This window comes from Mesocricetus auratus, unplaced genomic scaffold (genome assembly GCF_017639785.1).
Source record: "Mesocricetus auratus isolate SY011 unplaced genomic scaffold, BCM_Maur_2.0 Super-Scaffold_4256, whole genome shotgun sequence".
In the NCBI taxonomy this organism is placed as follows: domain Eukaryota; kingdom Metazoa; phylum Chordata; class Mammalia; order Rodentia; family Cricetidae; genus Mesocricetus; species Mesocricetus auratus.
The window spans coordinates 37,600,994-37,619,131 of NW_024429182.1; the positions used below are offsets into that span (position 1 = coordinate 37,600,994).

The following is an 18,138-nucleotide window of genomic DNA, read 5'->3' on the forward strand; positions in this document are numbered from 1 at the left end:
TTGATTAAAAGCACCATTCCCAAAGCTCAGTACTGTTTACTTCAGCTCGCCCAATCAGTGTACAGTCAGGTCTCAGCTACTAAATCTTAACTCCTCTCACCAGCCTGGTGAGAAAGACATCTGTCAGCCATCAAATGGCAAGAGCATGAAAATGTATTTTGCTATAAAGAGATAACTGTTCAAAATTGGGAGGATAAAACTCTTCTTTAACATACTGGTAGAATAATATTTTCTGCCTATCCCTTGTACATTTTATACATTACACATTGCTTTCATTATTGAAGTATCAGGAACTCCTAGATAGATAGAAAGAATATTATTTCATTTGATGCTGGCAGGAACCCCGTAGGCTAAAGATTTGCTTAATTTTACAAGCATGGATTTTTAGCCGGACTGAGACCAAAACTTAGATCCACACAGCCAGTAAGCAATGCCAAATGCTGAATACTGCCCAGCGCTCTCTTCCATGCCACCATGCCACCTCTCTGTGCAGCATATGCTCCACCACATCGCCTCTCTTCAATGCTGTGGCCACTACAAATCCGTGAGCCTTCCACAAGAAAGCAGGGCAAGAATTTTAAGAATATCTTTCTATCAGTGGCCCGCTATGCCCTCAATATGCATGGTTCCCATGAGCACAGAGGGTTGTTTACTGTGGTGCCCTTCCTTTGAAAAATGTGTAAAGTCCAAGGATCCTCAAAGTCCTTCATCTGAGAATCAGAAGGTTGGGTTACCTCACATTCACTCCTCCCTCAGGAAGAATAGTATCGAAAGATATACATGCTTACAGAAAAGGAGGCTCAGATGAGGGTGAGAATGGACATCTCAAATGTTCTCTTGATATTAAGTAATTCTGGATGACTCAATGGCCTTAGCACCAAATCAGCTTGAAATCATCCATTTGTTCATCTGTTCATCTATCCATCCACCCACCCATCTATCCATCTAACTATCCATCCATCCATCCATTCTACCACCTACCCACTCACCCACCTACCAAATCATCCACCCACCCATCATCCATTCATCTATCCATCCTACCACTCACCTACCCACTCACCCACTCACCAAATCATCCACCCATCCATCATCCATTCATCTATCCATCCTACCACCCACCCACCCACTAACCCACCTACCAATCCATCTACTCATCCATCTATCCATCTATCCACCCATCCATCATCCATCTATCCACCCATCCACACTACCACCCACCCTACTAACAACCCACACATCCATCCATCATTCACTCATTTAGAAAATTCATATGGATTTCTGCTTGGTGGCAGGCACTATGGTATGTGTTAGGGATATATGGATAGATGTAGTATGCTCACTCTCAGCATCCATTGGAGCAGAAAGACATAAATTAGGTATTCAGCCACAATTGGCAGTGGTAGAGAAGTAGAGGAGCTGGTGAGAGTGACTTGGGGAAACCTGAGGAGATGGAGCTTTACCTGACACCTGTAGAGGAGCACTAAAAAGGGTTGAAGGTGATAAGGGTGGGAAAGAACAGACAAAACGGCATGAATAGGCTTGGTTTGGAGAAGAGAGAAGACGGTAGTATGGGTGGAGCTTGTGAATACTGTAGTTTTGATACAAAATTACCTCTAAAGGTCTCTCTGATAAAGATGTGGCCTCAGTTTAGTGCTAGTGGGAGCTGGTGGAGTCTCAAAGTTGCCTTGATCCTGGTGATTTGTCATAGCCACAGAAAAGTAACTAACATGGAAGCACTGGTTAACAGAAGGTTTTGAGATGCTGGGAGTGTGCCCTCAAGGGGATCTAGGCTGTTTTTCATATCCCAGCCAGGAGTTTAGAGGGCTTTGTTCTGTTCCATGTTCCTGCTAAGAGCTGTTACACACCAATGGGTCAACTATTTATACATTCAAATGTGCAAATCCTTTATTCCTCTATAAGGGAATTATTTCAGTTGTTACAATGACTAAAAACTATTGTGGGGAACAAAATAAAAAAGTAAGAAAAGATGAGGCTAAAGAGAGGGTTAGCCATGACAAGATCATGGGGGCCTTTGGAGACTATGCTACAGTTTATTTAGTTTTTGACACACGGTCTTGCTATATACCCAGGCTAGCTTCAGATTCACAATTCTCCTGCATTTACCTTCAACCTGCTAGAATTACAGACAAGTGCCACCATGTCTTGTGAGATCTGTGGCTTTGTCCCTACAGTGGTAAGAAGTGTTTCAGCAGGAGAGGGAGACCCATTTATATTTGTGGTGCTAATTAATTCTCCTAAGACTCAAGGCATGAACAGTCATACCTGTTTATACTTCTGCTTGACAGACCACTCAAGGGGGTAAGTCCAGAGAGTTCTGCAATATCAAAAGTGTATAATGTAGCATATGATTGACTACAGAAGGGATTATTCTGATTAGCCACTTGATAGGTCCAATCATTCATTGGCAGGTGTTTAATTTTGATAACAACTCAAAATTTGTTCTCTACTGCCAGCCATCTGTAATGAAATCTGAATTCCCTGATGTCATTAACTGTTTGAGAGAGCTGTCTGTCATTTCCATCCAGTCTGCCAGTTTGTGAATTAAAGAATGATGCATAATTGACTTACCCACAGCTTTCACTAGCTAGGTAAGCTTAAAGAGTCACCCAAGAGTTCTATAGTTTTTGAGTCCTATTTTGTATCTGACCAAGATGGTGCCTTTGGCTCAATCAGCTATCAAGAAAAACCATACAATGGGAGCAATAGGTCAGAGCTACAAAGTGGAGAGTCTCATCACTGATGGATAAGAGAAGATGGAGGAGAGATTCATCACACATGGAATGGAGATAATTGGGGAAACAAAGGTGACTTTGTCCATCTGAAACATCATGTGTCATATTTGTTAAACTCCAACTCTGATTCCTTTTTCCCCTCCACATCCTTCTGATTACAGCAGAAGAAAATGTTATTTGTGCTGTGTCTCTGCTGTTCAAAACTCTCCATTGTTGCCAGTTTTTAACCTGTTAACAGAGAAATAACACATCTGAAGCATATATACCTTTGGCTGAAGAGGTTTAATGACATTGCTTTAAGATTAATCCTATATTATATTTCCTTATCCTTAGCACCTCCTGGTTTAGCAAACTCCATGGGAGAAATGGAAGAACAATCCATGTGAGGCAGGCAGTGGTCTATTTTGTAGAGGAAGAAACTGGTAAAGGTGATGGGGTGATCTGTCACATAACCCAGTGGCATCAGTGTCTGTTCATTTCAGTCTTGTCTCATGATGCCAGTTCTCCCATATCTTACATTTCTCTGTTACTCAGTTTCCTAATCATGTGCATCACAGGGAGAAATGTAAACTCAATTAGTTATTAGAAAAATGCCTTTCCGTTACATATGTGTATATGTATATATGTATAATGGACACAGAAACAGCTGGAGAGATGAGAGAATGAATGGGAAAATGAGAGGGTTGGAAGTGTTCTGACTGGCTTAGGGAAGATGAGTCTAGGTAGGGTCTTGTAAAAGAAGACACGGGCAGAGCATTCAGCAGCTTGCAGGTTTTTCTGGCTTTAGACTCTCCTCTGGGTACTTCTTTGTTGAGGTTCTGTCCCCTGTTTGTGACAATGTTTCACTCTCTGTTTCCCTGACTTATTTTGTGCATACACACTTTAGTGTCTCTGAGAAGCCTACTTTCTTGAAATTCTGATTTAATTTTAGTTCTTCCCATTTTTTCCCTACTCTACAGCACTGGAGAGGAGAGATTGAAAGTTTTTTTCACTATGATATTTGAATATCAATGGATTTAAAGACAACCCCTTGTTAGATTTCTTTTTATGGCACTAGAGTAGTGATTGAAAACTTCTTGACATCAGTCATGGTTGTAATATTACATGAAACTGTAGCTTTAGAATTGGGTTTGTGACAGAGTGACTTATTTATAGAAACTACTAATTTGTGGCTCCATACATATCAGTGTTATTTTGGATACACCTCAAATTAGAGGTTTCTTTCGACTGAGGAAAATCTCTGCACTGTGGCATTTGTGGTTCCATTTAAATGATGCTGCAAGTATGGTTTGTAGGCTTTTATTTTAGACAAGTCACGGAGTAATTTAAAATAGGTCAGTGTTTACCCAGGGCTCAGGATAGCCAGCAACATGCCCCATACTTTGTAATTAGTGTTCTATTCAAATGCTGCAAATCCAGCCCACATGTGGAAATACTTCTCCCAGAATAAATGTAATTATCTGCAATATCAATTTTTGTTCCTAGATTTGAAAATTAAAAAGGGATCTAGAATTCAGTGAGACTCCAAGAGCTAATCTTAGGTTAATTAACAGCTTTCGAGGAGAGCAGTCCTCCTGAGACCCCTGCAGATGCTGTGAGATGCTGCAGACACAGTGTGAGAAATTTTACTTATATAAATAAAACTGTGAATACCCACATTTGGTACTTAAAAGACATCATTTCCAATGGCATATCTAGTTTACTAAAGAAAATAGAAATTTTGTCATTTATTTGAAGTCAAAGCAAATGCCTAAATGTTATATAATGGACACCCAAAGTTGTCCTTGAGAGGTCATAGAGAATGGCAATTTCTGATTGTCCCTCTTCCCTTTAATTTTCCTGTTGCCCTCTTTTTGATAAAATCTACACTTTCTTTCAAATGTTGTACCTCTGTTGCCATAAGTAATGACATGGCTCATATGTATAGGATGGACAGCCTTTGATAGGCTATCACCTGCTGGCTGTATGATTTTAAGATTATTTAGTCCTTATTTATCCTTTCATATATGTAACATGGAAGTGATAAAGTGTATTTCAAAGACATGTGAATGAAATTAGTCTACCTCATAAAGGGCCTGGTGTGTGGCTGCCTGTGTGAGCATTTGCTGTTATCCAGATCTTATTATGGTATCCTTTAGGGAAGAGTCATTGGTAGATTCCTTTCCATTAACTAGAAGGGCCTGTGATGGCAGCTGGTCTTGAATTACAATTTCTCAAGGAGAAATAATTTTCCCACTTGAGAGAAATTAATGAGCTGCAGTGCTTACTTTCTTTTGGGGAATTGAGATATTTAGATTTAGGGAAGCTTAATTAAAATGGAGCTTTGCAAACACCCCATGCAGACATTCACATGTTCATTTGTCCATTCATTCACTCACTCCACAAATCAGGCCTACACCTGTTACTGTCATGCTCTGTCTTAAGAGTAGGTTGAGAGATGACTACTATTCATTCTTAGCATCAAGGATCTGGTAGTGTTATTCCCTCTTTAGTAGCTGATGTGGTTAAGAACCACGGGTCCTTGAAAGTGGCCACCTAAACCCAGTCACAAAAGGACAAATATGGTATGTACTCACTCATATATAGATATTAGACATAGAGCAAAGGATCACCAGCCTACAATCCACCCTGCCAGAGAGCTAGGAAACAAGGAGGACCTTAAGATAGACATACATGGTTTCCCGGAGAAGGGAGAAAGGGACAAGATCTCCTGAGCAAATTGGGAGCATGGGGAGAGGGGAGAGGGGAGAGGGAGTTAGGAGAAAGAGAAGGGGAGAAGAGGAGTGGGGAGGAGTTCATGAGGGAGCAGGAAGATTGAGGGGGGGTATAGGAGAGCAAAAAAAGAGATACCTTAACAGAGGGAGCCATTATAGGTTTAAAGAGAAATCTGGCACCAGGGAGATGTCCAGAGAGCTATAAGGATGACCACAGCTAAGAATCTAAACAATAGTGGAGATGCTACCTTAAATGCCATTCTCCTATAATGAAATTGATGACTACCTTATATGCCATCCTAGAGCCTTCATCCAGTGGCTGATGGAAGCAGAGGCAGACATCCACAGCTAAGCACTGAACTGAGTTCCTGGAAACCAATTGAAGAGAGGGACGAATGATGAGCAAAGGGGTCAGGACCAGGCTGGGGAAACCCACAGAAACAAGTTACTTGGGAAAAAAATTTCTGCTTTTGTTTCCATAGAAAATAAAAAGCTGTGGGTTCCTTCCAGACTAGTATGGTTTGATGAAGCAAGACCTCTGGAAGCAGTGGCCCAAGTGATTCAACATCTAAAACAGCTAAGATGATGGATCCTTACAGACCCTGAAAATAAGGACTTATACAGGTTTCTGAGTTTTGTCATGATCCCTATGGTATGAACAGCGCCGCTTAACAGCAGGAAGTAGTTTATAAAGAACGACGCCCACATTCCCAAATATTGTTTATAAATGTTTGTTTACATTTATACAGGATTGCTATAAATTTAAGGTCAATTTTGTGAGTCATCTCTCAAAATATTTTACAAGAGTGGGTATGGCTGTAGCCCCTGAGAAAAATAGCAAAAGCTTACAACATGGCCTGGGAGCCAAAGAAATCGGTATGGAAGATTCTATAGAGTAGCAAACAGTTCAAACAAAATTTCAAAAACTAAAAAAGGGGGAGATGTTGGGGCCTAGCCCCCATAGGGTCTCTGAGTTGTTTGTCAGCTGATAGCCACAGGTGCATCCTATTTTCTAGTCCTGGCTTCCTGCCCCCGCATTGCCCCACTGACATCAACATCTAGCAGGAGAAAAACATGCTCTCTTCCACCTGGAGTTTTTCTACTATGTTGTAAGACTATATATAAGACTGTTCCCTCCTACAAGAGAGAGACCTCTTAGGACTTGCAAAATAAAGACACTTCTTAGTACAAACAGCTGGACATCTGGTCTTTCTTTTCCTGATACCTCGGAGTTGCTTGTGGAGTGGGTGCTGCAAGTTCATTCCAAGTAAAACCGATCAGTGAATGCCACCTGTAGTCAGGCTAGGGGGACAGTCAGTATATTATTATTTTAGACCATGCACCAAAGTCAGAATCAGTGCTGACTTAAGGAGTATATGGAACCCCTGGGGAGGTCAAGCTGTGGACACACCTCCAATGGATACACATTAAATGTTGGCTCCAGATATATTCAGAGGAGAAGTTAACTAGTATGTGAGAGAAGAAGAAAACTGGATGAATTCTACTTCCTTGTCCGAAATAACTCAGATTTGGGACAAGAAAAATAAGCCTCCTGTTGTCACTGGGCCATTTTCCTAGGATGCAATATGGCATGGGTGTTAAGAGTGTAATTCCAGTTCCAGCTTGCCTGGGAAGACCATGGTACTACTAGAGGAAAGTTAGCAAATGACAAGACCCTTTCATCTTACATTCCCTTATTTCTACAGTGGGATAAATACCATAATTATCTCATATTGCAGAATGATATATTTAGGTCAAGTTTTTGCATGTAGAAGCTTTGTAGTTATATATAAGAGATACATTCATGTTTATAGATACAGTTAACTCCAGTGTGTCAAGGATGTTGCTGGAAATAGGGGCAGAGGGGCTGGAGAAGAGTAATGCTATGTTATGTCTCTAAGTAGTTTGTCAGATTACTCCTTCTCACCCTGTTTTTCTTCTTTCAGATGGTGAGATAAAGTAAGTTTTCTCTATTTTTGTTGAATATTCAATGATGGACTAATTCCTTGCTTAAAAATTTCAAACAGCTTATTTTATTTTATGCAAATGAATGTTTTAGCTGCATATATGTATGTGTACCATGTGCATTCCTGGTACCTGAAGAGATTAGAAGGGGCATCAGGAGTCAAAAATAGCTGTAAGAAACCACATGAATGCTGAGAGCTGAAACTGGTCCTCTACAAAGACCTCAAGTGTTCTTAATTGCAGAGCCATCTCCCTAGTCTTTAATTCCTACTTAAAAATTCTATTTCTTATATATTATCAATAGTAAGCTGAGTAGTCACCCTGTTCCTCATTCCATTTCTAACTGGTTTCTAGCAGTAAGGACTTTTTGGTCTTTCATCTCCCATGCCTTATCCTTATATAGAAATTCTTACATGGCTAGATGATTGAAACACTCATGTTTTGGCATATTGGTCAAAAAGCAACTGCTTCCTCTATTCCAAGCATCTTTGCGGTAACTTAGGTTCTTTTCTCATTGTATAGATAATTCAATGTACTACTTGATACTCATCTGGCAGTCTGACAGATATGAGGGTACTTATAAGAGTATTGCTTTATTCAAGTGCCAGAGTAGACATTCACAACAATACACTGACAGACTGTGAGGTCCTCTCTGCCCTAAATCTATCATTTTAGGTCCTTTCATCTGAGCCCAGATGTAGCCTTAAAGTTATTCTCAGTGCATTTCAGGAAGCCATCACTAACTGATCTGAGTTGGCATTCAAGAGGAAAATGGCCTGTAATTCTTGTACCAGAAGTGATAAAACTGAAACACACTATCAAAGGAAGAACACTAATGTGGTCACAGACTCACAGAAATCCAAATCTTAGGCCTGTCCCCAAAACACTGAATTATGACTACCATGGGCTTATAGGAATAGATTCTTTAATGCTTATCCAAGACCTATAGGAGTGTCTCTCTGTGATGAAGATTTGTGTTACAGAAACTATCCAAAGAACACATAATAAGTATGAAAATCCACTCAGTAATTTAGGAAAGGCTTCACTGAAACCAAATGGAGAGGCTCTTGTTTCTTGTTTCTTTTGGTGAGATTAGTACATATATTATTGAATCCTACTCTCAATACATTTTTCCTCTTTTCTGTCACAGAGAGCTTTACAGCATGTTGTCAGTTTTGTATACAGTGTATGAAAATGCTGTGGTCCATGGTCAATTTGAGAATTCCATGTCGATTCCGGGCAAAATCTGTTAAAGAACATTCCAGACATTTATTGTTAGTGATGCTTTTGGTGGCAAGTTAAACCAGGGTAGCAACAGCTGTAGGGTCAAATATCTGTTAAGATGCTTCAGAATTAACTTCTTCTAAAGGACAGGGAATAAATTCAAGGTCATTTTGTTTATGAATTCATTAGTTCATTTGTTTATCCTATGTGTATGGCTGTTTGCCTGCATGTATATCTATGCTTGATACCCACAGAGGCCAGAAGTACACAAAATTGGGGGAGTGATCTGGGAATACTTGGGGAAGGAGTATGTGATAGATTTGTTCAAGATACATTGAATGAAATTCTCAAAGAATTAATAAAAGGTACTTATTTTTGAAAAATGAAAGCTAAGCATATGGAAGCATGGGACTATAGTGTTTCTCCCTGATAACTATTACATCAGTGACAAAGTGAGGTGTGATGGCATCCACACTGATCTAATGCTTGTTCTACTGTCGGTAATTTTCTCCTCACCTAGAGCATTTCCTCCTCAAATCCTGCTTTTCTCATCTTTTGCCATTTGTCCATCTTTTAAAATTGGCCATGTGCTTTCACTAGTCAGAATACACTTTGAAGGGAACCAATCAGAGTGGAGGCAGCGAGTCTAGGAGGGGAAGAAGCAAGAGGGGAGATGAATTACAAATTATGATGCACACTAATGTACATATACATATATGAAAATGCCATGAATACCAACTTAAAAATAAAAATATCCCAGTAATTTGCAAAAGAGGGGGGATGAAGGACACAGATGTTCTTAAGAAATCTATGTAAATAAAAGAACTAAGAGCTAAAAGTCCTATCAAATAGAGTATTTTAATAATAAAACTGTCTTGTCCGGGAGTATTTTCAAATCTGATCAGAACCCGGCACAGCAGGGATAGGAGGTGATTCAAAGTCAATACACTTTTGGATTCAAATGGGCTCTGAGGACTGAGAGTCGCAGCAGGTGCAGAGTGCCTGTGCCAATGGTCTAGTGACTTGAAGAGAATGTGCACCATGACTGCAGAAGCTACTTTAAAAAACATTAGATGTATCAGAGAAATGCAATCTTCATATACTCTAAACGATTCTTAGGGAAATGGGGTGCATGGATTATTCTCATTGGGGTTAAGTGGGGTACATGTATTCTTATCAGTGGGATAATCTGGGATTCTGGTTTTAAACAGTTTGCTAAGCTCTGCCTTCAGTCCATCTAGATCAGTATGGAAAGGTGTTTGTTAGTAGACACCTTTGAAATCTTCCCCCACATCGGTGGGTATTCTGGCAACTGTGGACAAGAGTTCTCCACAATGGTTTCCAGATACCTTCTGATGATGTTGGCTCTTCAGGTTCAATGACACATTTTCCCAGGGAGCCAAGAATTGGGCAACTTTAAAGCGTATTGAATGTAGGGAGCTGACTGGCTAACTTAGATCAATAAAACCTTTCTCCTTCATGGTATTTTTTCTCTATGCTTGAGTTTTTTTTAACCAATGCTTCATCCTCCATGTGTTGACACATCATGGAGAGATTTAACAGTAAGCTGCTGGATGAAAGTTTTATTATATTTTGTGCTTTCTTAAATGTCCTAGTCACATAGAATGTGGGCACTATGATGAGGTTGTATCTTTACAACTGGCCAATGAAGAGGCAGCATTTAGCCATGCGGGAGATCCAAACAGGGATAGAGAAAGGTAGTAGGTAGTCAGGGAGATGTCATGTAGCTGCTGAGCAAGCAAGAGGTCTGGGTAAACCAAGACCATGTGGAGATACGCAGATTAATAGAAATGAGTTGATAATTAAGAGACAGCTGTTACATTTAGTGCATTGAACTTAAATATAGAAATAAAATTTAATCACACACCACACACACACATATTACTAGTATACCAACTCAAAGGATTTCTCCCCTTGACCACTTATAGCAGTGTATGCTTGTAGTCCCACTCTCAGGGGCCTGAAGCAGGAGGATTTTGAGCTCAAGGTCAATAACAAAAAAATGCTCTCCTCTGCCAGCTCCTTTCATTTTGTTTGGATTGAATCTTTCTTCAGGGTTGTTACACAAAGAAGACCAACTATTTTTTCTTCTCCCTTCATGGAGGCTGAGTCTTATTAAACATAGATTTGATCAAAATGAGGAAAAAGGAGAAGACCAATTATATTGGCATTTATAGATAATTGTCCTACAATATAACTCTTGTAGGGAGTGCCCTACTCATTGTTTTATCTTGTGCTGTTTAAGCATTTTGTGTCTTTTTCACAGCCCACATGACTCCGTAGACATGTATTTGAATATTCGTTATATACACACAGTTGGTACTCCATAAACAGTGTTTAGAGAAGTAACAGTAAAACCACTTCTATCCTTTGTCTTTGGTGTTTCTATAATTTCTTTCAAGGAAAGTGAGAAAGAATCAGTCTGACATTTCTTACAAAAAGTTCTAGAAAAGAGATGAGGAGAGGAAATTAACAGAAACTAAAATATACATTTGAAATCATCTTGGTTGACATCAGCTTCCTTCTTGCTTGCTTGACATTCCAACTATGTCTATATCATGCTGGGGTGCAGGCCACCCAGGTCAATTACTTTCTGGAGAAAGTAATACAGAAAAACGATAGGGCTTTGACAGTCTTCAGTGTGAGATGAATCTCTGGAGCAGCAGGAGTAAACATTTGTGATCACTGCACAGAATGACATGCCCCAGGGAAAACCGATTACTTCTGGGTTCCTAATATGCCTGATTTTCTGATGACTTTCTCTTGTCTTTGAACCTGTGATACGTATTAGGAGAGAAACAAGCATTCTTTATGAAATCTGCAGTAATAAATTAGAAACCATGTGATGTATATTTCCCTTTTTATAGCTAGTTAATGTTCTCATGCCTTCATCCTAGCTCATCAATAAAATCTATTTTCAATAAAAAACGATGGTTAATATCATGGAAAACAAAAACAAACAAACAAAAGAACCCAACAGAATTCTTATTAAGTACTTTTTAAGCATAAAACTCTCAGACTATGTTTAGTGTGCATGCACGCTTGTGCACACACACACATGCACACACACACACACACCACACATACCTCCTTACACCCATCACACCCCTCACACCCATCACCCGCCCCACACCCACTTCTCTTATCCATCTACACAACCCATACCATACAACCCACTCATTTTTTTTCTTCTTCTGTTTCCAAGAGTAAGACTGCTCATGGCCAGGTGGTGGCAGCACATGCCTTTAACCCCAGCATTTGGGAGGCAGAGGCAGGCAGATCTCTGTGAGTTCAAGGCCAGCCTGGTCTACAGAGGGAGTTCCAGGAAAGCAAGGCTATGTAGAGAAACCCTGTCTCAAAAAAAGGCCAAAAAAGAAACTGTTCACATGTTCTTCACAGTCAATCCTTAAATAAAATGCCCCCAGAATATTATAATGTGAATGGTATATTCCTCACTGACAATCTCCTAATTGTCATGAACAAATTATTAAAAATATTTTAAGGATGTTTTTCTTTTTGGATCCTAGCTGGTTCTGCCTGTTTTACAGAGTATCTAAAATGTGGTAGATTCAGGTGACAAGATTTGGACAAAAACCCCCACAGTAAATATAAGCATTGGTAATAAAATGGTGAGGGATGAGGGGTGGTGACTCAGACCACACATGTACTCAGATGACATTCTCATGTTGACACTGTTCATTGTCAGGTACTTGTTCCATGTGTGACAAATGAAGGGGTGAGGTCCCAATTCTCCAAAGCCTGAGGCTTGTGGTTGGTAGTTATCAGGAAAAGGCATGCCTGATTTCAGCACCCGGAAGTTGTGCCCTGAAAGGTGTTCCAGGCATGAGGCAACACTGTTTATCTGCTTAGCCAGACATTAGAAAGCAAAGTCTTTGTATTTAATCCTAGGTAATTAAATCTAACAATTTATGGCAGTATTAATATTTGTGTTTATGGGGTTTAGTCATTTTCCATTAAGAAGAAAGCTTTGATAATATTTCTAGAGCAATGGAACTAATTATGGAAAGTGCTTACTGATTCACTCTGAACTCTGACAGGTAAACAGAAAGCCCATTATGACAACAAGGGGAAAATAGACTTTGGCCATTTCTTCCCAGTACCACATGTCACAGAACAGATAGGGAGGAAAAAGACAAAATGTAGAATTTAATTTTATCCTCAGCACCACACACTGAAAAAGCATTTCATTGTGATTGTCTCATAAGTACATCCAAACCCATTTGTGCTGTGATAGACACAGTCTGTCTCTTTCTATCTCAAGCAATCTCATTCAGGGAAGATAATCAGTTTTGCCAATTATAATTCACTTCCAAAGTGATTCTTTTCCAATTCATGTTCTCTTTCCAATTCATATTCTTGGAAAGGAACTCAATGACAAGCTAGAAAGGTCAAAACATAAGGGGAAAAAGGTCATCCATGTAAGATTTTAAAATATAAAGCTCTCACAGTCCTGAGAGTGATGTCATTTAACAACCCATAAATGAAATTAACTTGAAGCATTTAAATAAATCACCAAATAAAATAAATCAGTAAAAATATTAATGTCTGAAATAAAAGCTTTGTAATTAGGATGCATGTGCTCCCTATGTCTAATTTTATTTGGACAGCAATGCATTTACTTATGTAGGTTTGTTTACATAAATACATATGTACATATGTTTGTAGTAGAATGTTCAATTCCATTGGATTCTGAAAAATCAAAGAACAACTCCTTCCTTGGGAATGAAGGCTAGCTGGACCAATGTTTTTTCTTCCTTCCTTCCTTTCTTCCTTCCTTTCTTCCTTCCTTCCTTCCTTCTTCCCTTTTTGTACATGTGAAAAATAATGTTCTTTGGAAATGATTTTAAATTGCATGCAAATGTGTGGTTAAACAATTTCTTATCAAGCTAAATAGGCATGACTAACCCTGGAAGTTATTCAAGTGACACACAGAAACATTATGACTTCATTTCACCATGATAAATTTACCATTTCTTTTATAAGAATGTAGGCTTTCATCATAGCACTATGCATAGCATGAGTGACTACATGTAATGACAACATATACACAAGACTGCCTTTAGGTTTCTATTTACTTTAAGTATTGTAAGTATCTGGGAATAATTTTAAAGCTCTAAAGACCCCCTAAAATAGATAATATTTAAATTTTGCCTCTGTATTAATTATGTAGGTGACTTCAAATTCTTTGATAAATGCCCATGGTTCACATGTTTATATAGATGCTATATAGATTGGTAATTTTACACATTTAGACTATAAAATAGTTAGATCTAAGAATTCAAAGTGAAGTTAGAAGTGCACAGTCCTTTTGAGTCTTAATTTGGGGATGGGTGTGTGATGGTCTAGGTGAGGCGGGGATGGGTGTATGATGGTCTAGGTGAGGTGGGGATGGGTGTATGATGGTCTAAGTGAGGTGGGGATGGGTGTATGATGGTCTAGGTGAGGATGGGGGTGGGTGTGCGATGGTCTAGGTGAGGTGGGGGGTGGGTGTGTGATGGTCTAGGTGAGGATGGGTGTGTGATGGTCTAGGTGAGGTGGGGATGGGTGTGTGATGGTCTAGGTGAGGTGGGGATGGGTGTGTGATGGTCTAGGTGAGGTGGGGATGGGTGTGTGATGGTCTAGGTGGGGATGGGGTGGGTGTGTGATGGTCTAGGGAAGGATGGGGATGGGTGTGTGATGGTCTAGGGAAGGATGGGGTGGGTGTGTGATGGTCTAGGTAGGGAAGGATGGGGATGGGTGTGTGATGGTCTAGGGAAGGATGGGGATGGGTGTGTGATGGTCTAGGGAAGGATGGGGATGGGTGTGTGATGGTCTAGGTGAGGTGGGGATGGGTGTGTGATGGTCTAGGTGAGGTGGGGATGGGTGTGTGATGGTCTAGGTGAGGATGAGAAAGGAATCACAACTTGGACACAAGATTATAACCAAGAATGCACTATTTGTGTGCTAGGAAACATATAGTTTAAGAATTTAAATATAATTATTGAAAGAAGATGAGTTACTTTTGTGAACTTAAAGTTTAAAAGAGTCACTGACCCTTCTTAGCTAGAACAGAATGATGCACCATGCAATCTATTCCAGTGAATTTTTCTAATAACCTAGATGGATGGCTAGTCTGAGCTCATGGGCTGTGAAGATTTGAACAAGTCATTTAACTTCTTGTCCACTAGATGAAATTACCCACTGCCCTTCCAACTCTAAAATGTGTAACACTTCTCAAATATTTAAACAGAAATAATCAGAGACATATTTATGAGAGATTTTAATATGTTCAAAAAACACAAGTTAAAATAATGATAAATAGTAGACAGCAGACGCTGACTGTCACTGAGATAGTCCCAGACTGCCAGCAACAGTGGAGAATGCCTTCTCTCTCTCTCTCTCTCTCTCTCTCTCTCTCTCTCTCTCTCTCTCTCTCTCTCTCTCTTTCTCTTTGTAGGAAGGGAAAGGAAATCTACATTCCAAATACAACCCTGTATCTGCTTTGTGGGTATATGACAAAAACAGCAATAACAGTGGGTCAACACACAATCAAAAGCTAAGAGCTAACTGTATTTTCAGACGAAAGGAACGTATTGATGATGTATTTAAAGAAATGAGGACTATGACAAAAATTTGAATTAAAAATGTTAAGGTTATGGAACACTGTTTTGTTAGTCAATATAAAGATCACTGGGCAAATGTCCTCTTTTTAGGTCATTAGTAATAAAATTTTAGTATCTATCCCAAAAAAGTTGATGGTAATTTAATTAAGTCTGTCAGTGAGAAAGCTATAACTTCAATGAGGATGTTTCTAGAACTATCAAATCTCTAGGAATCAGATCACTGTCGTGGTGTTCAGTGCTGGGTTAGAAGTCATCAGCCTTCCATTACTCTCCCCTTCACACATGTTGCTTCCAGTATACATGTGTGGCTGTTTCAGTGGCTGACTGGAGGGCCTGCCAAAGCAAGGATTTACGATGGGGAAAAGAGAGATGGTACTGGCTAACATGTGGAATCTCTTTCCTGGGGAGGAGGGAGGTGGAAGAGGGAGTGTCCTCCACTGGGTAGGCCCTATCTCCTGTGGAACTTTATCACCCTAACCTAACCACATGCTAGAAAAATTGGGTAAGAAGTTTTTGCTTTTTGTTTAACTTAATGACTCGTGTGTGTGTGTGTGTGTGTGTGTGAGTGTGTGTGTGTGTGTGTGTGTGTGTGTGTGTGTGTGTGTGTGTGTACTTAGGGTTGACCACTGGGGATTTGGTAACCTATCAGAAAGCCTGTCCATGGAGAAGACCAACTCTCCCTCTCTCAGCAGCCATTAGTTTTCTGTAGTTCTTCATATGAAATTCTCAAAAACAAACAAATAAAAAACCCAAAACGACACCAACAAAAAGCATAAGTTAAGTGACTCCCCACTGGTTGTGTTCCTTAAACTCATTCCCACAATGACTTTCATGATCTTCAAGAGTGCTCGGACCTTACTATGCCACTGGTGGAGAGACCTCCTCCCAGGGAGGTCAGAGCTTTGGGCTTTAGTGGGCAGAATTTAAGAGCTGGTAGTTCAAGCAAAATATATAGGGGAGAGAGGGGCTCTGGGAGAAATTCACAAAGGACCAGGGCTGTTACCAATTACAGAGGTTTTACCTTCCAGGACATAGAGAAATATTTGCTAACACAGTCTTCCAAATGTGTTTACAGTAGCTTGGCCATGATGGTATTTAGACTCATGCCCAAAGGTACCCAGCTTCTCTCAGAGGCCACCCAGCCCTGTTACTCAGATTCTGTTTTCTTCATTTATCATAACTCAGTGCCTGTCTCTCCTTCCTTGAGGGAGAAGAGGGAAGAAGAAATAAAGATAAAATAACACATCCTTTAACTTCCTTTCTTCCCCATCATCTTCATGTGGTCTCAATGTAGTAATCATGGATTTCCTACTGCAGAGGCATTTTCAACGATGTCCGCTGTTATTCCTCTCCACCATCCCACAGTCAATATTTAGATAATTGTTTATAGCTAGTTAGAATGGGAGGTCTTGCCTGAACTGCAGAGAACATGCTCTGATGCCCCCTTTTCCAAGCTTTAAACACAAGGTTTGTACTCAGGACTCTACCATGGGGCCTGGTAATTTACCTACCCGCCTTCTTCTGAGTATTTGTGCCCAAATGCCAGGATGTCGGATGCCCGTCCACTCCCATCACAGACCACGACTGGTACAGGAGGGGTGTCACGAAGGTACTCCAAAACAATGGAGATCACGTTGGGGCCTCCTTCCACTATGAGTGCCACCACTGGAACCCCTTGGCCGATCCCTGCATTAAAAAAGGAAAAGAAAAGGAAAAAAGGAGAAAAGAACACAAAGCCAGCAAACCAAATAAACAAAAAGAGAAAAAAAAAGCACAAACTAAAATTACTGAGCGTGGGGGAGGTAATGAGATATGAAGGAATAAAATACTGAGTGACATTTGTAGAAAACTCATTAGTAGAATTTCCACCCCCAGAAAGTCCACATGACCTGCCCAAACCCCACAACTCACAAGAGGGATATTAATCCCCTTCACACCTCACAACCATGAAGAAGGGAAGGGGCTAACAGAGAAAGACTGGACCATTAGTCAAAATGTTGGAAGCCATATTTTGATTGTAAGAAGTGTCGTATCTACCTAGTAGTTCAGTTTTCTTTGTAAAACATTGAAAGTTAAAATTTTCCAATTCCTGGCTATTAAAAAAAAGTCAGTAGGGGTTTTTTGGATCCACTGCTGGCTGCGATATGGGTCTGTGTGTTCTAACCATAGCTGGTTGGCTAAACAGCAGCTCCCGGCAACACCAGTATCATAAAAGTAACCATTTTGGTCAGATGGTTTTCTGTATAATTGTATCCTGCACTATTGAGTAAAGTGCCATGTGTGCACCATGACACTCCTTACACACCTGTTGCATTCAGTTGAAATAAGGAGATTCAGAGTTGTTTCCTAACATACATAAGCAATTATTTCAAGTCACAAGACACTGCAATTTTCATCTAAAAATATCTGTAATGTCAGCATTGTATGTGTGATTCAATCTAACATATTAAAGGGAAGCATTGGAAACCAATCTCCATAAGAGAAACAATGAACCCCAGATTCAATTTAAAGTGATGTTTTAAGCATCGTTGAATAACTTACTTTTGCTCAATTTGGTATTGTACTGGGTTAAACTGAACAATGTTAAAGTGAGTTGTTTTTATGATGGGTCCAAAAGTGTTTTTACAAAAGACATAATTGAAATTTTGTGTCACATCTATAAATATGAATTTATGTAAAACAAAACAAAATAAGATAAAAACTTTGATCATCTGACTTTTTTGTTTGTCCTTTGGCTGTCATCTTATCTTGTGTCAGGAAACTGCTTCCCAGTGACAAGTAATAGTTTGGGATTTGGTGTTTGCTCGATTGGTAGGAGATTTTATTGGACTCATATGA

General features: G+C 39.8%; 1 protein-coding gene across 20 annotated transcripts in view; it reads right to left on the bottom strand.

Moving 5' to 3' along the window:
* Trpm3 (transient receptor potential cation channel subfamily M member 3) overlaps nucleotides 1–18,138 on the bottom strand; it is an 866,780-nt gene that overhangs the window by 173,985 nt on the left and 674,657 nt on the right. For 18 of the 20 annotated variants that reach the window (XM_040746389.1, XM_021225349.2, XM_013114264.3 and 15 more), the window contains one exon: nucleotides 16,812–16,986. In XM_040746389.1, the coding sequence (XP_040602323.1) occupies nucleotides 16,812–16,986 (175 nt within the window). Of the gene's footprint in view, nucleotides 1–6,661; nucleotides 11,453–16,807; nucleotides 16,987–18,138 lie in introns of those variants that run through there. The other 2 variants (XM_040746454.1, XM_040746455.1) reach the window with 2 other exon arrangements.